This window comes from Siphateles boraxobius, unplaced genomic scaffold (genome assembly GCF_051911475.1).
Source record: "Siphateles boraxobius isolate OS27281-9 unplaced genomic scaffold, OSU_SipBor_1 57, whole genome shotgun sequence".
Classification (NCBI taxonomy): domain Eukaryota; kingdom Metazoa; phylum Chordata; class Actinopteri; order Cypriniformes; family Leuciscidae; genus Siphateles; species Siphateles boraxobius.
Window position 1 is genome coordinate 1459642 of NW_027509183.1, and position 24806 is coordinate 1484447.

General features: G+C 40.1%; 1 protein-coding gene across 1 annotated transcript; it reads left to right on the top strand.

Annotated features, from left to right (window-relative positions):
• The first annotated feature begins 13103 nt into the window (after nt 1–13103).
• LOC143715210 (thyrotropin-releasing hormone receptor) lies at nt 13104–15319 on the top strand. Its single transcript, XM_077206851.1, is given in 4 exon segments — nt 13104–13635; nt 13638–13700; nt 13703–13816; nt 14895–15319. Coding segments are annotated over 4 exon segments (1134 nt in total).
• The last annotated feature ends 9487 nt before the right edge of the window (nt 15320–24806 follow it).

The window sequence follows — 24806 nt, forward strand, 5'->3', positions numbered from 1 at the left end:
CTGTATCAAAGTCTGCATGCTCTGTAAAGAAAAACAAATGTAGAGGTTATTTTCAGATATTAAAATACATATAGTTTCTTTTGTCTACTGTGCTGCCGCGGCCTACGCTGCCACATCTGGTGTTTCCTGTTGAAACAGTCCTGCAAATACACTTACAGACATCAATTTTGTTAAGGAGAAGAATGGCTTCTTGCCAGGCTTTTACCCAGTCAAACTCAGTGTCTTCCCAACATATATTGTCCCCTAGTAAACCATATTTTGGCCATATTTGGCAATTGTTACCATCCCCCTTTTGATGCAATGATTCAACTTTTGCATCAATCTAACATAATGGTGTTTGGGTAAAGTTTGCCATCATCACTAACCCAAACGTTGTCCTTCAGACAAATTTCCTTCAGACATCTTTCTCTGCCTCTTGAAACAAAAATATTACTTAAAGCCACAATCACATCTTCTTATCAGAGTGTTTCGAAGACAACGGCCCTCAGTCTTACAGTGTATCCTGCTTTTCAGGCCTGTTGTTTGGTCTCTTAAGCCAGTCATCTACAAACATTTTCAAAGTCATCAATTGTTTCTGTCAGGTCAGGTCGTGCTGTACAGACTTGGTCAATGTCAGTCAAACAACATTTTCCCCCTTTTGTTCACAATATTCATAAATGTGAAGGACTCTCTGGATAATTTGATATTGACTTAGCCAATATGTCACTTTGTTATTGCCTTCAAATCTATAACATTTTAGTTTATCTCAACCCATGATGGACAGCGCTCTACCACTTCACAAATCCAATTTACATAAATGCTTTTAATCCATAGATTGATTCATAATTACCAGTAGCAGACAGAGCTGGACAACTAATCCATTTAAAGCTCGTTCCATGTTCTGCATCATCTTTTCATCAGACTGACTCAGAATTAACAGCTTCTTTAAAATTTGTAATTTGCCTTAACACATTCTAGTAGCTAATGACATAATTTACACACTATTCAGACGGAGTATTAGTACCCCAAACTAACACATACACGACATAGAGTGCAGTCACCATCACACACACTCATATTAGACACATATTTTAACTGTTCATCTTCAATGTTCGCTTTTCATTATATCATCTCTAAAAATTTTAAATTTTAAGTAAGATTTTAAACTTCACATTTTCCTGTAGCTTTTACCTAATTTATCATGGTCTCTTAACCAGTTTCAAAGCATGTCTGTTCATTATTCATTTGATTTTAGGAAAGTCAGCTGGGTTGTTTTGGTTCATTGTCACTATTTTGCTTCAGCTTGCTTTGGCAGGCCGATAACAAAAAGACAAACACAGTTACCATCCCTTCCTCCACTCAAGCAGTCTCTCTCACTATAAACAAATAATCTTTTAAGACTTAAGACTCTCATTTATACAGAATGTAATATTATATTCATTACAATAACCTTTTACCAGTCACCTTTGTTATCCAGACTTTTCTCCAATCTACAAAGCAGTCTTCATCTTTAGCCACCACCATGCCTAACGACCTTCAGGAGTTAAAACTATGTTATAGACATATTAGCTCAACATTAACTCTTCTATACATTTTACTTGCCCATATGGCAACCAACATCATGTCCCTCATATAATTAAGTTTTGTTATTGTCTCCGCAGCAAATAATGGCAATCACCTCATGGAATCAGCTGGCTTTTGAAAGTCCATTCCCGTTAGCTATTTATCTTTAATTTTCTTCTCTTCAGGGTGTCGTCCCCTGGCATAGTTGCAGACACTTGTCACAATGAAAAACAACCCATACAATCAATGCGGTTTCTGGTGAGTGGTATAGAGGAACTCACATTTCTGGGTCAGACTGTCGTAACTTCTCACAGCCCATCTCCCCTTCATGGTGTAATGAATCTGCTGGCCTCACAGAATCTGCTTGACTCTCATACCCATCTCACATAAACACCCCCCATCAGGAGATGCCCAGTGTCTGCGGTGACCCCCTGCCTTAGGTTGCCTTCTGTCTGGCCAAAGAAGATCTTACCCGTCATTGAGAAATCACCTTCGTGCACACTGGTAACCGCTCTTCCCATTACCAAATCAGTTTTCTCCAACATATCAGTTGTTTTCTGGAGCTTAGGAAAGGCACATTCAAGAGTCACCAGAGCCATTTGGACTGCCTAATAGTGTTAACACAGGAAGACAGGTTAATAACAGCAGCATTTCATCATTAAAATCCTTTAAACATCTTAAAAGCAGCAACCTAGCACTGCTTAGATTCAGTGAATTTAGTTCACATCCGTCTATTCGGTGTACATCTACATCTGTAGCCGGAGCCATCGGCCCTGTTCCATGGTGGAGACTAAAATGAGACAAAGAAGTTACTGGTCCTAAAATAAACTTAATGAAAAACGTCACTTCTATCGTTTAAGGTCTGCATTATTATTTAAAAGACTTCTTTAAAGTCATTCAGTTTACTTTTAAAACATTTACAAATACAAATTGCCCTCTGAATGGCAATGATTGTTTTTACATCTCTGTGTCTACGATTTTCAACTAAAACACTGTGCTTTACTATAAATAACTTATTCTCACTTATGACACAGGCTCAGATAACAGCTTTTAGCTGACATTGAATGAGAGAGAGACTCTGAGGCATTCAGGACTGGTACACTGCATTTTCATAAAACTTTTAACATCAGACTTTATCTACCATCTTTTAATTCTAGCCCAGCTTAAGGTATCTTTGCCAGAAACTACATACGTTTTCAAATAAACATAATTTTATAGTTGTCTTTTCCCCATACATCAGGGAATTTAGACATTACAAATTTCCACTCATATTGAGTCTCTGTCACACTGGCAGTCTCAGCCACTGAACACTTGAATGTTGGCAAGTTTCATAAAAAGCAACATGATCAAAAAGCTGAGAAAATCGCATTTTTATCAAAGACTAAATCTAGATAAGATTCATAATGATGATCATAACACAGTAGATCGAGTCCATCAACAACCTACACCCATAAAGCTTCATAGTCCTATAGTGATCGCATTATGATATCGCTTGTTGCTGCTCTTCTTTGCCTGCGTTTTGATCTCCTATCCTCACATTAGCTAGAACATTTGTATACTGTAACGTACACACGGCAAGGTACTGTATATGCTTGTATTAGGCCTAATGTAGGCTATTGGGAGCAAACCACCCTGATGCTAAACCTTAAAAGCTTACTTCAAATATGATGTTTTCTTATTCGGTGAAGTTCGGTATCTTGCAACCATCTCTCGTCCTCTGCTCGTCCGTTTGAAAACTGCGCGCGCCGCGCTGCCGGCGAACGTAATTTAAAAAAAAAAAATCAGCATCTGCAACTGCAAATACAATTTTGGGGTGGCACCCGGGGTGGCCAATCGCATGTCAGGGGTGTCCAGTGCCACCCCGGACCCCCCTCTGGCTCCGCCACTGCAGCCACAGCACACCAAATCACGGTGGGGCCAGATTCAGATAAGAGAACTGTTTCAGCCAAATCACAAAGCTTATCTTTTGAAAGCAAAACATCAGCTTCTAGTTCTTTCATGGTCAACATTAATTATCAACCCTTTAACCAGCACACTTTTCCTTTACGTTAAAAACACAAGCTGTTTGTTTAATCAGATGCCTTTCTGCACGATTTACATTTAGCAACTGTTAATCCAGTACTACTGTATCTGCTTATTTGATCTTAAATAAAAACAATTATTCTAGATCTCAATAACGTTTCCCATTTCATCTCAATTTTAGTTGTCAATTTCTCAATTACCAAAGCTTAATATCTGACTTAAATTTTTCCTAGGAGTTTATCAATCTCCAATCGGGATTCACACTAACCTTTACGTATCTGTAATTTTACCTCAACCTTTATTCATCAATTCACTTGTAAAAATTACTATTATAGATCTTTTCTTCAAAAGGATTCACTTTAAGACTTCAATCCTTTGACCTTGTTTTTATTTCTAGTTCTTTCTCAGACGAAAATGTTAATATCATCATATTAAACACTGATCTACTTTCAAGCCCACATTAACACCAGAAATTTATATCACTTTATTACACTTTGTTTTTTACACCTTCTCGGTGGGCATTTACAGTTACATGTTAAATGGTCCTGCTGACAACAAAATTAAGCACTCTCTGTCGGCTCCAACTTACTGCACACTCTTGAAGCAGTGTGGGACATTCAGGAATGCAAACAGAGCCACTGATAAGCAGTTCTCTGTATTCTTTTACAGTCCACCAGTTGCGGATTCAATCCCAATAGCTGAATCATAATCTTTATCATTATTATTGGCGGCACATCAATTTTCATAAGCTGCACGGAAATGCTCAAAATATTCTAAGTTGTTTTCACAAAGTTTTCGTTTAACTTTAGTCATACCAGAATTTCTGTTATAAAACAGACAACATCTTTTGCTTCAATTACTTAATATCAACAAATATCCGACATTATACATTATTGATTTCCAGAATCTTTGGTCAAAGTTGTCTTTACATTTTACTAATTTGGTATTATCATCAACAACACTGATTACAAGACAAGTATATATGTAACGTCCGGAAGCCGGCCTGAATAAGCAAGCACTGTTGCTGTACTCCCAGCATAGCTGGACCCTCAGTCACTCCTCAGATATTAAATACAGACATCGTCTATAATCATAAATACCAGGATATATGCATTCGTTTTTTAGAAAACTCTTACCAATTCCTTTTATAATAAACAAAGATCGATGGCAAATCCATTCCTTTCACTAGCCCCATTATAGACCCTTTAGGTTCAAAACACAATGGTTGTCAAACTAAAACTAAACATAATTTCAATCATTATTTTACCATTAAAATATAGAATTGTTCCCCATTTTGCTCAATGAAACATTCCTTATCTTTATATCACATTAATCCCCGTTAATCATACTCAATGCATTATTTTTATTCTGAAACTCATTTTTCATACCATTTAAACAGTTAATTTGACTTCCATAAATTCTGTCAGACATTTTATTTTCATCACATATAGTTTTCTACTATATTCCTTCCATCTTTCCCTACATGCCAGTTCCTTCTGCATCCTCTGTTCTACATGCTAATTCTTTCTTTTCTCTACATGCCAGTTCCTTTATTATCTAACCAGTACATGATTGTTTGCTTACAATCCCCACACGCATATCTCACACACCAACCTTTTTGTTTTTCACTTCCCTCTTCCATCAAGTCTCTCACTTACAGTTCCCTCTATTTCACACAGACAGCCTTATTGCTGCTTGTTACTTCAATCCTTATCATGTAAATTTAAGTTCTCAGACATCTAATGTCATGCATCCATTTACTGGATGAAGAAGTAAAAACTTTATTTCTCCTGGCAGTTCGACTTTTTTATCTGCCTATTCACACATGTTGAATGCCACCATAACAACCTTTTTGTTTCTCACTGCCCTGTTCAACTGATTCCTGCACTACTTTTAATCTTGTAGCGCTCAATGTTCCCTCACCTTGGAAAATCATGATATTAGGTTCAACTTTTCAATACCCTGCATGCATTTTCTCCCCGTAATTCTTTCAGCTTTGACAGAAAAGCTTGTTTTGAGATTTCCCCATACTGGCTGTTTTCTGTTCTCCGTGGATTTTAGTTCGACGCTCGTCTAATAATCTGTCAGACGTCTCCGACAGATCCGATTTTTGACCTGAAATCGGACAGGGGTCATTAATTATGGTTCACCCAAAATCAGTATTTCAGTTAGCCTTAATTAACTTTTGGTTTGGCAAAATCTCTTGACCTGTTCGTAGGTCTCAATTTCCCACTTTTGCGAGAGCTCAATCCTCGGTCAAAACTTCTTGACTCAGCCTCAGTTTAGAAAATCTCTTGACCTGTTTAAGGGTCTCAATTTCTTGGTCGAGGACCTCTTGCCTCAGTCTATGCCTTAAATCTCTTGATCTCGCACCATAGAAAACAGTCTCAGCCAGCATGGTTCGCTCACTCTTATACCAAAAGAAAAATATTTTACCCCAAAAGAAAATATTTTAGCCGTCTCTTACCAGAGATGTTTTGGGTTGCCACGGGTTCGCTTTCATTCAATTCCAGTGGAGTTTCTCCTGGCCCTGATAGCGGTCGGCCCCTCTCTCTAAAGCTTACGAGGTAGAGCTGGAACTGCTCAGTCCCGGATGATCAATCACCGTCCGCTCTCAGGTCCAGAACAACACTGATTACAAGACAAGTATATACGTAACGTCCGGAAGCCGGCCTGAATAAGCAAGCACTGTTGCTGTACTCCCAGCATAGCTGGACCCTCAGTCACTCCTCAGATATTAAATACAGACATCATCTATAATCATAAATACCAGGATATATGCATTCGTTTTTTAGAAAACTCTTACCAATTCCTTTTATAATAAACAAAGATCGATGGTAAATCCATTCCTTTCACTAGCCCCATTATAGACCCTTTAGGTTCAAAACACAATGGTTGTCAAACTAAAACTAAACATAATTTCAATCATTATTTTACCATTAAAATATAGAATTGTTCCCCATTTTGCTTAATGAAACATTCCTTATCTTTATATCACATTAATCCCCGTTAATCATACTCAATGCATTATTTTTATTCTGAAACTCATTTTTCATACCATTTAAACAGTTAATTTGACTTCCATAAATTCTGTCAGACATTTTATTTTCATCACATATAGTTTTCTACTATATTCCTTCCATCTTTCCCTACATGCCAGTTCCTTCTGCATCCTCTGTTCTACATGCTAATTCTTTCTTTTCTCTACATGCCAGTTCCTTTATTATCTAACCAGTACATGATTGTTTGCTTACAATCCCCACACACATATCTCACACACCAACCTTTTTGTTTTTCACTTCCCTCTTCCATCAAGTCTCTCACTTACAGTTCCCTCTATTTCACACAGACAGCCTTATTGCTGCTTGTTACTTCAATCCTTATCATGTAAATTTAAGTTCTCAGACATCTAATGTCATGCATCCATTTACTGGATGAAGAAGTAAAAACTTTATTTCTCCTGGCAGTTCGACTTTTTTATCTGCCTATTCACACATGTTGAATGCCGCCATAACAACCTTTTTGTTTCTCACTGCCCTGTTTAACTGATTCCCGCACTACTTTTAATCTTGTAGCGCTCAATGTTCCCTCACCTTGGAAAATCATGATATTAGGTTCAACTTTTCAATACCCTGCATGCATTTTCTCCCCGTAATTCTTTCAGCTTTGACAGAAAAGCTTGTTTTGAGATTTCCCCATACTGGCTGTTTTCTGTTCTCCGTGGATTTTAGTTCGACGCTCGTCTAATAATCTGTCAGACGTCTCCGACAGATCCGATTTTTGACCTGAAATCGGACAGGGGTCATTAATTATGGTTCACCCAAAATCAGTATTTCAGTTAGCCTTAATTAACTTTTGGTGTGGCAAAATCTCTTGACCTGTTCGTAGGTCTCAATTTCCCACTTTTGCGAGAGCTCAATCCTCGGTCAAAACTTCTTGACTCAGCCTCAGTTTAGAAAATCTCTTGACCTGTTTAAGGGTCTCAATTTCTTGGTCGAGGACCTCTTGCCTCAGTCTATGCCTTAAATCTCTTGATCTCGCACCATAGAAAACAGTCTCAGCCGGTATAGTTTGCACACTCTTATACCAAAAGAAAAATATTTTACCCCAAAAGAAAATATTTTAGCCGTCTCTTACCAGAGATGTTTTGGGTTGCCACGGGTTCGCTTTCATTCAATTCCAGTGGAGTTTCTCCTGGCCCTGATAGCGGTCGGCCCCTCTCTCTAAAGCTTACGAGGTAGAGCTGGAACTGCTCAGTCCCGGATGATCAATCACCGTCCGCTCTCAGGTCCAGAAGGCACTTCCAAGGAATCCCACTGTTCTGACACCAAATTGTTGTGGCAAAAATTCTGTTAAACATCATCACTGCGTAAGAGACACTCAGAGTCAAATTAATAAAAAGAAAAGTATTTATTCTTGCAAGAATAGGTTCAGTCTAGTACACAGAAGTTACGCTGTGAAAGAGAGTGAACCACCACAGGAAGATATGAGACAGCCTTTATACGGTTTTCAAGGTTCCTCCTCACCCGCTGTACCTTTCACCCACCCAGATAAGGTCCTTACTGCTGTTCAGTTTCTACTAAAAGACACAAACTGGTACTGAAATAAACTGGCCAAACTGACCGTCTCTAAGGTCAGAGGTCCTGTCCCATATGTTCCTGAAACGTCACGCACAAGCACGTACACACATATACTTTTATACATTGAATAGGTTCTTTCTCTTATGATACCTGTTTGGGATCAATGACTATTAAACTACAGATGCGTCTTTAATCTAGTTTTAAACTGGGACAGCGAGTCTGAGCCTCGAACAATATCAGGAAGGCTATTCCAGAGTTTAGGAGCTAAATGTGAGAACGCCCTCCCTCCTTTAGTGGACTTAGATATCCTAGGAATGACCAGAAGCCTCGAATTTAGTGATCTTAAAGAACGCGATGGATTGTAGGGCGATAGAAGTTCCATTAAATACACAGGAGCTAAACCATTTAGGGCTTTATAGGTCAGTAGTAATACTTTGTAATTGATACGGAACTTAATTGGTAACCAGTGTAGAGATGATAAAATTGGTGTTATATGATCATATTTTCTTGACCTAGTAAGAACTCTAGCAGCTGCATTTTGCACTAACTGTAGCTTGTTTATTGAGGATGCAGGACAACCAGCTAATAAAGCATTACAGTAATCTAGTCTCGAGGTCATGAATCCATGAACTAACTTTTCTGCATCAGAAACAGATAGCATGTTACGTAGCTTAGCAATGTTTCTAAGGTGGAAAAAGGCTGTTCTTGTAACATATGAAATATAATTTTCGAAAGACAAGTTGCGGTCTAGTATAACACCCAGGTCTTTTACTGTAGTGGATAAAGTAACAGGACATCCTTCTAAATTAAAGTTGTATTGTACAAGGTTTTGTGGGTAGTTTTTTTGGACCAATAAGTAATACCTCCGTTTATCTGAATTTAATAGCAGGAAATTACACGTCATCCAGCATTTTATATCTTTGAGACACTCTGTCAATTTAGATGAGTTAGTGTTTTCATCTGGACGTGATGAAATATATAATTGAGTGTCATCAGCATAACAGTGGAAATTAATTCCATGTTTTCTTATAATATTACCAAGTGGCAGCATATATATTGAGAATAGCAGAGGGCCTAACACCGATCCTTTCGGCACTCCATAGTCTACTGACGTTATCTTTGATTTTTCCCCATTTAAACAGACAAAATGGTAACGGTCTGATAAGTACGATCTAAACCAGCTTAATGCCTGTCCCTGAACACCAGTGTAGTTTTGTAGTCGATCCAAGAGTATTTTATGATCTATAGTGTCGAAAGCAGCGCTAAGATCGAGTAGAACTAGTATTGAGATACAGCCTTGGTCAGAAGCTAAAAGTAAATCATTTGTAATTTTAACTAGCGCAGTTTCTGTGCTATGATGCAGTCTGAATCCTGACTGAAATTTTTCATAGATTTCATTTTCTTGCAAGAAATAGCACAATTGAGCGGACACAACTTTTTCTAGTTTTTTAGACATAAATGGAAGATTTGAATGGGTCTGTAATTTGCTAGGTTTTTTAGATCTAATTCCACTACAGGTAACACTTCTTTCAGTAGTTTAGTGGGTATTGGATCTAATAAACATGTTGTTGGTTTAGATGCAATGATAAGTTTATTTAGCTCTTCCTGTCCTATAGTTGTAAAGCGGTGTAGTTCTTCTTGAGGGGCGATAATTGAGGCTGAATCATAAGACACCATAAATGATTGTATATTTACAATTGTGTTTCTGATGCTTTCCATTTTCTCAGTGAAGAAATTCATAAAATCAATACTACTATACTGTAACGGAATATTTAGCTCTGGTGATGTCTGTTTATTTGTTAGTCTAGCTACGGTGTTAAATAAAAACCTTGGATTATTTTGGTTATTTTCTATTAGTTTGCGGAGATGCTCAGCCCTGGCTGCTTTTAGAGCCTTTTTATAACGTGACATACTGTCTTTCCACGCGATTCTAAAGACCTCTAAATTAGTTTGTTTCCATTTACGCTCTAAATTACGAGTTTCTCTCTTGATAACATGTGTAGCACTGTTGTACCATGTGCTTTAGTTTTCTCTCTAACCTTTTTTAATCTAATTGGTGCAACAATTTCTAATGTACTAGAGAAAATGGTGCTCAAACTGCTAGTCATTTCCTCTAGTTCATCTGTTTGTTTGGGTTCACTGAGCAGCTGAGATAGATCAGGTAAGCTATTTGAGAATCTATCTTTAGTGGTTGGGAGGATTGTTCTGCCTTGTCGATAACGTGGCGCAACATGACAAATTTCAGCAGTACGTATTATGCAAGTTACCATGTACTGATCAGTGACATCATAACTTTGCGGTATAATATCTATATCGGTTGGATTGGTTCCATATGATATAATTAAATCTAGTGTATGATTTAGACGATGAGTGGGACCACTGACGTTTTGCTTGACCCCAAAGGAGTTTAATAAATCTGTAAACGCAGCCCCTAACGCATCATTTGTGTTATCTACGTGTATGTTAAAATCTCCAACAATTATTGCTTTATCGACATTGATCAATAGATCTGAGAGAAAGTCTGCAAACTCTTTTAGGAAATCAGCATAGGGCCCTGGAGGTCTATATACAGTAGCCAAGGCTAGAGATAATAGGGATTTCTTTCTTACATCTAAGAGCGTAACATTTAGCACAAGTACTTCAAACGAATTAAAATTGTGACCTGTTTTCTGAGTAACATTCAGAATATCTTTATAGATTGTTGCAACACCGCCGCCACGACCAATCAGATGGGGCTCATGCTTATAACAGTATCCTGGTGGAGTGGACTCATTTAGACCGAAATACTCATTTGGTTTAATACAGGTTTCAGTAAAGCAAAGTACATCGAAACTATTATCTGTGACCATTTCATTTACAATAACCGCCTTAGGTGTGAGCGATCTAATGTTTAGAAGACCTAGCTTTAGAAATTGTTTTTGTTCACTGATATTGAGATTTTCTGGTTTAATTACAATAAGATTTTTCCTAGATCCTAAAGTAGATTGATTGTTTGGCTTCACTAAACGAGGAATAGACACAGTTTCTATATAATGTTCTACACTACTTATACCAATTAAGTTGGGACAGCAAAGACTGTGATTTGGACTTACTAGTCAGATGGTGTGTAACGTCTTGGAGATGTTGTCCGACAGAACAGCCGCTCCAATTCTGCTGGGGTGCAGGCCATCAGCACGGTAGAGCCGAGGTCGCACCCAGAACAGATTCCAATTATTTACAAATAGCAGTTTCTGTTCATTACACAATGACATTAACCATTCATTTAGTGCAAATAATCTACTGAACCTTTCTTGTCCTTGTCGGTACGTGGGAAGCATTCCAGACACGATGATCGTTGCTTCAGGCGATGTGCTGCGTGCCGTCTCGATCAGGCTCCTGTAGTCCTTCTTCAGAACCTCCGTCTGCCGCAGCCTGATGTCGTTCACTCCCGCGTGCAGCACAACAGCTCCGATGCGCTCGTCACCGTTCAGGATCTCGGGAACATGTGCAGCGACATCTAGAACACGAGCACCAAGAAAGCAGTGAGTGCGCACCTTACCTTTACCTGAGGTAGCGCGGACATGACGGACGATGGAACTGCCGATGATCACGGCGTCGTCGCGTTCCGACTCGCGAAGAGGGGAGAAGCGGTTCCGGGTGGAGATCTCGAAAACCGGGAGGGGCGGACAGGTTCTTGCTCTGGTCCTGGCTCGTGTCTTCCGCTGTGGGATCACCCAGGGTCCATGGTGTTGTGTCGGTGCCGGAGTGAATGAAGCCAGGGATGATCGCGTCCTGGGAGCTTGCGTCCTGAGCAGAGGAACACACGGAGTAGACGAGGTCGGAGTCAAAAAGTTACCAACCACTGACTTGTGAGCTGATCGCCGATCTCGCAGCTCGGCTTGCCTCTCTAGTAGACCACAGATCTGTTTCTCCACGGACTCCAGCTCCAACTGCACCGAATGCAGCTCGAATGTGTCCTCATCTGCACTCAAAGGTAACGTTAGACACACATCCAAAATATTCGCCTTTATAACAGATGAACAGTAAATTAGTAGTGATACTACCAATATCACTACTAATTTAGGACTGAAATCCTGGATATAACCCGTATCCTTTCAGTGAAACGGGTGTAAATGAGACGATCAAGAGGCGAGAGGCCACGTGTGCGATGCTAGCGGGCTAAAGGCTAGTAGCGGAGATTCGGAAAGTTGGATCTAAGTAGCGAAATCAAAGCAATCCGATTGTTTTTTATAAGGAAAAGTATCGAAGTTCACATGCTATAAAAATAGAAAGTGCTTGTTTATAAATGAGTGGTAAAGAAGAAAATCAAGGATTTATGAATCAATTCGGCGGAGCATGCGCATGCGCAATCAATTTCTTAAGATTGATTACTAGATTGGTTAGTGGATAAATGTATGTAGTTGTTGTGGAGTTAAGTTGACTAGCATCATCGACTAGCATGTACTGTCATGTTAATCTAAAAATCTTTCAGAAACAACTTTTCAGCAAATCCAGCGTTTGTGAAGCAGTCCGGCGTAAAAAAATTTGTGCAAGTATATAAATCTTAAACGACTTTCTTCGGCACATTTCCTTCATTAATGACATTTATTTCATGGGATTATAAAAAAAGGAGTGGGTGGACTTTTACCATTATAGGCTGGTTGTTTACACACTCTGGACACACATCTGTGTACAAACAGAGAATTTTGCATAATAGGCCCCCTTTAAATATGCATTTATTGAACTATTTCTAACCGAACACAAGCTTTAGACGAGAATCAGGAGAGAGAGAGGAGAGGGATTCATTGGTAGTGAGTGAAAGAGGAGGAGGAGAGAAGAAGACAGAGGCTTGTTTTCTCAGTAGATGCTGCAATTCTCTGGAGAAGAGTCGCCTTGTTTTCTCACCGGATCATCCAGCATCTCAGTGAGTGACTTTCATGCATATCTTCTCAAACGTGTGCAGAAATGGGGAACACCACGATGGATAACAGCACCTCGACACATCCCGACAGAAACTCCACGATGCCGGAGAACTCTCTGGAGGTTCAGGCGGTCACCATCTCTCTGTCTCTGCTGATCTGCGGAGTTGGAATCGCTGGGAACGCCATGGTGGTTTTAGTGGTGATCCGTAGCAAGCACATGATGACTGCAACTAATTGTTACCTGGTGAGTCTGGCGGTGGCCAATCTGACCGTGCTCCTGGCCGCCGGTTTACCCAACATCTCCGAGGTCGTGGCTTCCTGGATCTACGGATACGCCGGCTGTGTTTGCATCACGTTCCTGCAGTATCTGGGCATCAACGTCTCGTCTTGCTCCATCACGGCGTTCACCGTCGAGCGCTACATCGCCATCTGCCACTCCATCAAAGCCCAGTTCATCTGCATCGTCTCATCAGCCAAGAAGATCATCGCCTGCGTTTGGATCTTCACGTCTCTGTACTGCATCATGTGGTTTTTCCTGGTGGACACGAATGAGACTTATGGGAACGGCGTCGTAGTCCGGTGTGGCTATCGGTGTCCAGCAACCTCTATATGCCCATCTACTTTCTGGACTTCACCTTGTTTTATGTCGTTCCTCTCGTATGGCTTCGGTTCTGTACGGTCTGATCGCCAGGGTTTTGTTTCGAGATCCGCTGCCGTCGAATCTCTCCGAGCAAAGGCTCTCCGTCCATCAGAGCCGACGAAAGAGTTCAGTGAAGGTGTAGGAAAGACTATAAGAAAGAAGGATTGTTTTAATTAGTTATCTTAACTTAAGTTAACTTAAAATAATATAATTAACTTAAGGCAGCATAAACACATATAGTATTATACAGTGTGTGTGTGTGTGTGTGAGAGTGTATAAGTATATCAAATGTATGTCTATTATAGAAAATATATTTTATATGTATATTTTTTTAAATTTTTATATAAACTGACATAATAAATAGAAATTATAAAGAAAGAAAATAATATATATATATATATACATATCTGAAATGTATTGACATAATAATAAACAGAAAATATAAAGAAAATATATGTATTAATATTTAAATATTTATTTTCACTATATAATTACATTGCACAAAAACTTTCTTTAAGTTATTTTAATGTTGATTTATTTTCATGCCTATGTAATTTATTTTATATAAATTGACAAAATAAACAGATAATATAAAGAAAGAAAACACTTATTAATATTTATATATTTATTTTCATGTCTATATAAGTTATTTGATATAAATAGACAATAAATGCCAATAAATAACATAATATATTTCATATATATAAATTATTCAATTAATTCAATATTATTTAATTATAAGAAAATATAAAGAAAACATTTATTTATATATTTATTTTCACGTCTATGAAATTTATAGAAAATATAAACAATGGCCAATTATGCATGTATTCGTTAATTTATTTATTTAATAGAAATGTCTTACACTTTAGAAGCAGAAAACAGCACAGTGACCTTCAGGTGACCTCTATTATTCTGACTATACACTCTCAGATGAAAAGGTACAAAAGCTGTCACAGTGGCGGTACCTTTTCAAAAGGTACATATTTGTACCCAAAGAGTGCATATTAGTCCCTCAAAGGTACATATTGGTACCAAAAGTGTACATATTAGTACTGTACATATTAGAACCATTTTGAAGGGTACTGTCCCAGTGACCGCTTTTGTACCTTTTTTTCTGATATAAATTAGCAATGTTGCAATAATCAGGCTAGTTTACATTTTGTATTTCATACTAATGTTCATTAACATACTTTGTCCCTATCAAATAAATAAATAAACAAACGAGACGTGACCAGCTCACGCTTCTCTTCCTCCTCCAGGTCACGAAGATGCTGGCGATGGTGGTGGTTCTGTTTGCGGTCCTCTGGATGCCGTACCGGACTCTAGTGGTGGTGAATTCACTCATGGACCCGCCGTATCTCAACACCTGGTTCCTGCTCTTCTGTCGCATGTGCATTTACACCAACAGCGCCGTCAACCCCATCATCTACAACGCCATGTCGTAGAAGTTTCCCGCTGCTTTCAAGAGGCTCTGCGACTGCAAACGCAGGTCAGATCAGGGCCGAGCTGGAAGATGTGTTTACTACAGTGTCATAAAAGGTTTCTCTAGTGAAAACACTGGACAGAGAGCCGAGCAGAAGACACACACGCTTGATCTGAGCACGGGAATGTCCAACCTCGACTCACTCTGACACTCGCCACACGGCACGCAAGCTGATCCAGCGATCTCCCCGCGGCTATCCGGTGATAACACTGAGCTCAATATGCTATTACTTGGCACTACAACCACCACAGTAACCCGACCAGCTTTGTCTTTTTCAAAGATACAGCAGTGGTTTACTTGTGTCTGTGGTATGTTTTCAGCTGCATTTCAATCCTCGTCTTCTGCAAAGCTATGGCTTTACGCAAAAGTTGTGTTATCAGCGTTCCTAATTGTTACAGGTATACTACACTTGGCTGAAATGTTCTCAACTGGGTTTGCATGGATACGCCTGACTTCAGCTGTGTACCAAATTGGATCCGGTGGAATGTCTTTGATTCGGGTGATCAGCGAATATCGCTTGAACAAAGCAGTTCAACAAGTTGATGACAACATAATGCTGTGAGATCCAGGCAGTCGAGGAATCTGATAAAAAAGGAAAATTAAAAATCAATAACAATTGTAAAGAAAAATTACAATGGAGAACGGATATGAAGATGGTAAGATGCTTTTATCCAAATTTACATGGACAATCCCAGCAATGTGTGGTTAAAGAGCCAGTGAGACTTCCCTTTCAACTTCTTGCTGTATAACACAAGTCACCATTCATGCTCTTTGCATCATTTTCCACACAATGAAGGTGAATGGCAACTGAGGCTCGCTCAGCAAAAGATCCTCTTATGTTTTACACACAGGAAATGTATATGACATCATGAGGTAGAGTAAATTATGACAGTATTTACATGTTTTTGTGAACTGTTTCTTCGGCTGTCTTGATCAAATTACTGCAAATTTCCTTGCGGCAGAACAAACCAACAAGTGTGCCAAGAACTATAACCTTGAATGCCTGAACGCTCTTGTTTTCTGATACTATTCAACAGGTGTGAAGATGAAAGATTCACTGGATCTGTTGGTTTCTGCTCCTGAGGCTACAAACTTCTGCCAAATCTGCCTCGATATCACAGGGAAGTCACTGTTTCATTTCTTTAACAGTATTTCATTAACTTTAATGAACATTTGGTACATAATGTGTTTCTCAGCACGTATGAGTGAGGTGTGTGTGTCTTGTTTCTGTTTCAGTGACGTACACTCTAGGAACACTAGAAGCTTCTGTGATGGACAACGACCAACAACACAGAACATTGTTTGAGCATTAAACAGGAAGGAGATCATCACACTGTAAATAAATTAAATCAGTGATATTTATTTACAGTTATTCTGTGTAACTTGTGTGTGTTTTCTGTTTTCTAGCTGACATTGAGCATCTTCTGGAGGAGCCGTTGAAGAGATCATCGGTTCTCTCTCGGGTCCAGATAAAGTTTCTACCAGCTCGAGTTTGACTCACCAATATCTCAGCCATTATATTAGAAAAGCACTAGTGCACAAACCGGCTCAGACCACCCTCATGTATCCCATCATCCTTTTCAGTCCCTCATTTACTCTCCCTTTTCACTGTCCTCAGTAAGATTCAGTCCACTATATCCAACAGAATCTGACATTACGGATACAATCCTCCAAGAAAAATTGTTACAAAACACACTTAAAAGCACAAAATGCCATGACACGCTCAATGTATGGTGTGTCTCATTATGAGAGCCTGTAATACAGGTCTGTTTTTTCCATTTATCCTCAGATGTGCAAAATTCATCAGTAAACAAACACTCCTGCTGTTTCAACACAAGCACTACACAACTTTTGAGAATTAATCTCCGTCCTTCGGATGAGACGTTAAACCGAGGTCCTGACTCCCTGTGGTCACATAAAATCCCAGGATGTCTTTCGAAAGAGTAGGGGTGTAACCCCGGCCTCCTGGCCCAATTTGCCCAGTGGCCTCTGTCCATCATGGCCTCCTAATCATCCCCGTATACTGATTGGCTTCATCACTTTCTCCTCTCCACCAGTAAGCTGGTGTGAGGTGGGCGTTCTGGCTCAATATGGCTGCCGTCGCATCATCCAGGTGGAGCTGCACATTGGTGGTGGTTGAGGAGATTCCCCCTTCCATGTAAAGCGCTTTGAGTGGCGAGAAAAGCGCTATATAAATGTAATGAATTATTATTATTATTAATAAACATCTTTAAAAAAAAAGTAGTAGACAAAAACTACTTCTTTTTGAAAGTTGTAAAAATTACACATGATCTAGGAACATTGTAAAGACTGTAGGTCTAACCCTCTTAGCCTCATTTTCATTACCTTAAAGGGTTAATTTAGCTCGTGTTCTACGAGCTTCTCCTGTTTTCGTCAGATCATTGCTAGCCCTCTTCTTTTTAATCATTTATTCTTTTTCCTCTTTCATTCCTGCCATGATGTCGTATTGTTTTTTATGCAGATGAAAATGAGGCTAAGAGGGTTAGACCTACAGTCTTTACAATGTTCCTAGATCACGTGTCATTTTTACAACTTTCAAAAAGAAGTAGTTTTTATCTACTACTTTTTTTTTTTTTTAAAGATGTTTAATCAGACCAACTATTGCCATGTTGTGAAACTACAGTACATTCCAGCGAACACAATGCAGTTCAGTCGCTCACAGCCTCACTTTCATTCCTGTCATTCATGTTGACTGTCCTGTTCTCTGGTTAGTAGTTGTAGACATCCAGTAAAGTGTATTCCTGCTAAAAACAAAACAGTTAAAACCAGACAAATCTGAGCTGGTCTTCCAGCCTGATCACAGTTAGTTTAGCCGGCTGGTTTCAGAGGAGTTGTGGGCCTTTACAGTCAGGCCGATCTAAGATAGTCAGTCTGAACAACCAGCTTAAAACAGCTAAAACAGCTAAGACCAGCTTAAACCAGCTAAGACCAGCTTAAACCAGATAAGACCAGCCAACCATGAGTAACTCCACCCACATCAGCACAATAATCTGAGGGCCTGGTTTCACAGACAGGGTTTAGATTAAACCATGTGTAAGCGCCATTTATTAGTAGAAAGTTTGTTTATGTTATTAATATTTGTTATTGTTATATTTTGTGTTTATTCTGGTATATTGATGCAAAGTTGTATTGGGACTCTTATTTTGAAGCTGTAAGGAAAGAAATCATTAAACGAGTGTGGACGGCGGAGCAACACGGTTGTTTTACCGTCGTTGGTTCTCTCCGATGGCAACTCAACGCGTAAAACTGTCTTATGTCGTTCATACTATGTGGTTATAATAAGAGAAGTAAGCTTAGTTTAAGTCAGTAATTGCGAACCATTAAGATAGCCATTACATAAGTAAAACAACCAGGCTCTACAACAAGACGACGGCGATGACAACGCGTCGCGAGAGCCACCCGACTTCCCAAGAACAGAGAGATCCTGAACAAGAGTAAAGCTGCAGATAAGTGCCTAAAAGAACTGCAAGAATGAAGTCAAGAATTAAACATGAAGACAAGAGTCGTGAAAAAGTAAAGAATGCTGTTATGACTCAGATGTGTGCCAAAATGAGGGTGCTGCTCAACTTCTTGTGAGAATAATACGATTAGAATGTTTTGGTCTTCATGAGATGACATTCATTACGAAAGACTGTGAGCTTTATGTCATAGACCATCATTTATGAACATTTGTCGAACAAGAAGTTGTTTTTTACGACCATAATGGCGGATGATTCACACGATGCAGAGTCAAGAGCTCAGAGCTGCTGCAGCCAGAGCAGCCACAAGAGGGCGCCAAAGTACACCGAAAAAGGTCTGTCAGAAAAGGTGAGCAGGCTTTTAGGTGCAAGACGATCAAAGTTGTCACAGTTAACATCAAAAAGGAACAAGATTGAAAGACTAATGAAAGATAATGAAAATCCAGACATTGTTGATGAACATTTAAATGAATTTTCAAAACTGCTAGAAGAGTTTGCTCATTCAAATGATGATGTACTGTTGCTGTTACCTGATGATGAACATGATGCTGATCAGATGTACTGGTTCAAGCCAAAAATGGAACAGTTCAACGTTTTCATAGCTGATGTTAAAACTTGGACAGCTACATCAAGGCAACAACATCAGGAGGATGTAAGTCCGGATGACAGCGTGTCTGTGGCTGCCACACCAGCGGAGAAGAAGTCTTCAGTCAAAAGCACAACGAGCTCAGCCAGTAGCCGCTCTTCTAGATCATCCAAAGCATCATCAATATCATCGGTGCGACAGAAAGAACAAGCAGAACGTGCTGCCTTACTTGCACGTGCAGCATCACTAACACAGAGGCAGGCGTTAGACATCGAAGAATGCAAATTAAAGGCAAAGAAGGAACAGCTTGAACTTGAGACAGCTATAGCTGCTTCTACAGCAAAAATACAAGTTTTGGAAAACAGTGAGTATGACAACTGCAAAGGTGATGCACGTATTCATCCTGAGACTGTCTTATCAGGAATGCCACAGCTACATCAGCCACGACCTATGGTAAATGATCTTCAAGTGAAGCATGAAACTGACACACACTCTCATGGTAACAGAAGTCCAGTAGATCTGTGTGAAGTAATGTTGAAACAAAACAACATAACTGAGATGTTAGTCAAACAGCAAAGACTGTCACATTTGCCACAGAGAGACGTGCCTCTTTTCAGTGGTGACCCACTTGAGTTCAAAGCTTTCATAAGAGCCTTTGATCATACCATTCATGACAAAGCTGATAATGACAGTAACAGGTTATATTACTTAGAGCAGTTTACCAGAGGGGAACCCAGGGATTTAGTCAGAAGTTGCCAGCATATGAGTCAGCATCAAGGTTATAGTGAGGCGAGGAAGTTGCTCACTTATCACTATGGCAATGAACTAAAAATTGCAACTGCCTATATGAATAGAGCATTCAGCTGGCCACAAATAAAATCAGATGACGGCAAGGCCCTCCAGAGTTACTCTTTGTTCCTCACCGGATGTAACAACGCCATGCAAGACATTACTCAACTTACAGAAATGGACAGTCCCAATAACCTCAGAAACATTTTTTCCAAGTTACCGTACAAAATGAGAGAAATGTGGAGAGTTTCTGCATTTGACATTCAAGAGAAACGTGGCACAAGAGCAAAGTTTTCAGATTTAGTCATGTTCATAAACAGACAAGCTAGAATAGCTGTGGATCCTGTTTTCGGTGACATAAAGGATGCTGAAGATAAGGGAAAATATTATGTAAATGTGAAAGCGACAAAATCATCAAGGCCAAAGGGGAGTGCGTTTGCTACAAGTGTGGCACACACAGAAATCGAAAGGCCGCCAGATAATGGAAGAAACTCATTTCGTGGAAACATCAGTGCCTGCCAGAAGCCTTGTGTATTTTGTGAAAAACAACACACACTAGCAGAATGTCACAAAATCAGAAACCAGCCATACAAAGAAAGGTTAGAGTTTCTTAAAGGAAAAGGTTTGTGTTTTGCATGCTTGACACAAGGACACCTGAGTAAAGACTGTAAGAAAAGAGCCACATGTGAATATTGTTCTAAGAAACATCCAAGCATGCTCCACTTCTCAAAAGAAAAGGATGATGAAGCTGCAGAAAGCAGGCAGAAAGGCACTGCTGAAAAAAAAGAGACTGGTGCAATAGCGCACACTTCAGGTGGAGTTTGTGGAGCTACTGGGGCCGGAAAAGACAGTTGTGTGCTGTCGATTGTACCTGTGTGTGTCAAATCAAAGAAGAGCAGTAAGATCATTAAGACTTATGCATTCATGGATAGTGGAAGTCAAGCCACTTTCTGCACGGAGAGCTTGATGAGACAGCTCAACATGGAAGGCAAGAAAACTCAAATCCTGCTTCGCACAATGGGACAAGAAAAGTTGGAGTCAAGCTACCATATTGAAGGACTAGAGGTGTGTGGTTTGAAAGAGAACATTTACATTGACATACCTGAGATCTACACCCACAAAGATATTCCTGTGTCCAAAGAGAGCATTCCAGTGCCTGAAGATTTGGAAAACTGGCCACATTTGCAAGGAATCCAGCTTCCACACATAGATGCAGACATTGGACTTTTAATAGGATGTGATGTATACAAGGCTATGGAACCATGGGAAGTAATTCACAGTGAGGATAATGGTCCATATGCAGTTCGAACAATCCTGGGTTGGGTCATCAATGGTCCTCTCAGGAGAGACAGTTGCAACACTGCATCTGAAAGTTTTCCCAGTGTTTCTGTGAATCGCATTTCTATTGCTGATGTGGAGAACCTGTTGGTACAGCAGTTTAATCATGATTTCCCTGAGAAGGCTAGTGAGGAAAAACAGGAAATGTCAAGAGAAGATGTTCAGTTTATGGACTGTGTTAGTGAAACAGCAAAGAGAGTTGATGGTCACCATACCATAGGACTTCCCCTGAAAAACAGATACGTCAAGATGCCTAACAACCGCAGTGTAGTTGTGCAGAGAGCAGAAAACCTGAAAAGAAAACTTGTTAAAAACAAAGAGTTTCACAGTGAATATCAAAGCTTCATGTCTGACCTGTTGAACAAAGGCTATGCAGTCCCGGTACCAGATGAAGAGACCCAGTCTGACAATGGGAGGGTCTGGTATATACCCCATCATGGGGTTTACCATCCCCAAAAAGGAAAGCTCCGTGTAGTTTTTGACTGTGCAGCATCATATCAAGGCAAGTCACTAAATGGAGAGCTTCTTCAGGGTCCAGATTTAACTAACTCACTAATCGGGGTTTTAACACGATTCAGGCAAGATCATGTAGCTTTAATGTCAGACATAGAAGCTATGTACCATCAAGTACGTGTACCATCTGAGGATAGTGACCTGCTGCGCTTCCTCTGGTGGCCGGAAGGAAACTTGACGAAACCTCTGCAAGAATACAAAATGATGGTTCACTTATTTGGGGCCACATCCTCCCCCAGCTGTGCAAACTTCGCGCTGAGGAAGACGGCTGAAGATGCTAAGGGAAACATGGCTCCCGCTGCAGTTGCAGCAGTGTTGAACAATTTCTATGTAGACGATTGTCTGTTGTCAGTGTCAGATGAAATCCAAGCATGTGCTATGGTCAGGGACTTGATAGCACTGTGTGAGAGCGGAGGATTTCACTTAACTAAGTGGATGAGTAACAGCAGAGTTGTTCTTGCTTCTATTCCTGAACCAGAAAGGGCTAAAGAGGTCAAAGACTTGGATCTTAGTCATGATGCATTACCTGAGGAGCGAGTACTAGGAGTGACCTAGTGTAGTGAGTCAGACGTATTTAAGATCAGGATAAATGCAAAACCAACACCACAGACAAGACGAGGTATCCTCTCATTTGTAAGTGCGATATATGATCCTTTAGGGTTTCTGTCTCCTGTCATTCTTCCAGCAAAGATGATCTTGCAGAAGCTGTGTAGCATGAAAATCACCTGGGATGAAGACATCCCTGCAGAACTGGCTCAAAGGATATTGTTGTGGCTTTCTGACCTAACAAAGCTTCATGGTTTCACTGTGAGTAGATGTCTGAAACCGACTGGCTTTGGAGCTGTGACATCTGCTCAGTTGCATCATTTCACAGACGCGAGTGAGAAAGGTTATGGAGTTGTTTCCTACCTTCGTATGACAAATGAAGACGGAGAAGTTCACTGTTCGTTCATCATCGGCAAGTCCAGAGTGGCACCGTTGAAACAAACAACAATTCCGAGGCTGGAGCTAACAGCGGCTGCTGTTGCTGTGAAAATGGATCGACTCATGAGAAAGGAGCTGCACATGCAGCTTGAAGAATCTGTGTTTTGGTGTGATAGCACTACAGTTTTGAAGTACATCGCCAGTGAAAATCTGAGATTTAAAACATTTGTTGCAAACCGAGTGTCACTCATTAGAGACAACACAGAGCCAAGTCAGTGGATGTATGTTAATACAGAGTTGAATCCCGCTGACCATGCGTCACGAGGAATGCCTGCAGAAACATTCAAAATGTGTCAAAATTGCATTGGTGGGCCAGAGTTTTTGACAAAAGACAGGAAGCACTGGCCAGTTTCACCAGACATGAAAGACATACAGAAAGATGATGCTGAAGTGAAGAAATCAGTGTGTGTAACTGCCACCAACCTGCATGAGAATTCACTTAACAAGTTAATCTGTTATCATTCAAAATGGCATTGTTTAAAAAGGGCAGTTTCATGGATGATGAAGGTTAAAAAACTGCTTCAAAATTTGAGCGTACACCGCAAGCTTATCACGTCACAATTAAGTCATCATTTAAGTCCTGAGAAGAAAACTGAAATCGTTACACACAAAATGCAACAGTTCAAGTTAACTGTCAAGGGGTCTTTGCTCACCACTGAGGATGTTGTTATGGCAGAAGTTGAGATTATCAGGTTTTGTCAAAATCAATGTTTTAGTGATGAACTTAAGGCTCTTCAGAGAGGTGACAAACTCAAAGGAAGCAGTCACATTGTCAAGCTTGATCCTGTTGTACAAGACGGGATTTTACGTGTTGGTGGAAGATTGCTTCAGTCTGCACTGCCTACAGATGCTAAACATCCTGTGATACTTCCTAAAGATCACCATGTCTCCACGTTGATCCTCAGACATATTCACAAAGAAACAGGACATTGTGGGAGAAATTACATGCTATCCCGGCTGAGAGAGAGATTCTGGATCCCGCAAGCAATCTCTGCTGTTAGGAAAATATTGTCGAAGTGTGTACCATGTAAAAGGATTTCAGCAAAACCTGGAGAACAGAGGATGGCAAATTTGCCACCAGATCGCCTAACGCCTGACAAGCCACCATTCACTAATGTAGGCATAGACTATTTTGGACCCTTCGAAGTGAAACGTGGGCGAAGTACAGTAAAAAGGTATGGTGTATTGTTCACCTGTCTCACTGTTCGAGCAATTCACATTGAAGTTGCCAACACACTTGAAACGGATTCATGCATAAACGCATTCAGGAGATTTGTTGCTAGGAGAGGTCAAGTGTCTGTTGTGAGATCAGACAATGGAACGAATCTGGTGGGAGCAGAGAAAGAAATGCGTGAAGCAATTCACAGATGGAATCACTCAGCCATCTCAGAAATGTTTATACAAAAGGGCATTACCTGGATGTTCAACCCGCCAACAGGCTCACATTTTGGCGGCATCTGGGAGAGGCAAATACGCTCTGTGAGAAAAATCCTCAACCACATTCTGAAAGAGCAGCCTCTCGACGACGAATGTCTTCATACATTGATGTGTGAAGTCGAAGCAATTGTTAATGGCAGGCCAATAACACGAGTGTCAAGTGACCCAAATGATTTGGAGGCACTCTCACCTAATCATTTGCTTCTCCTTAAAGGCCAACCTGTGCTGCCACCAGGACTGTTTGACAGGGCGGACTTGTATGGCAAGAGGAGGTGGAAACAGGTGCAGTACCTGTCTGATATCTTCTGGAAGCGGTGGTCTAAAGAGTATTTGCCACTGTTGCAAGAGAGGCAAAAGTGGACCGTAACAAGGAGAAATCTGAAACCAGGAGATGTTGTCCTTATAGTTGATGACAGTGCTCCAAGAAGTTCCTGGTTGATGGGAAAGGTTGAACGGACACTTTTTGATTCAAAGGGATTTGTGAGACGTGTATTTGTCAAAACTAAGTC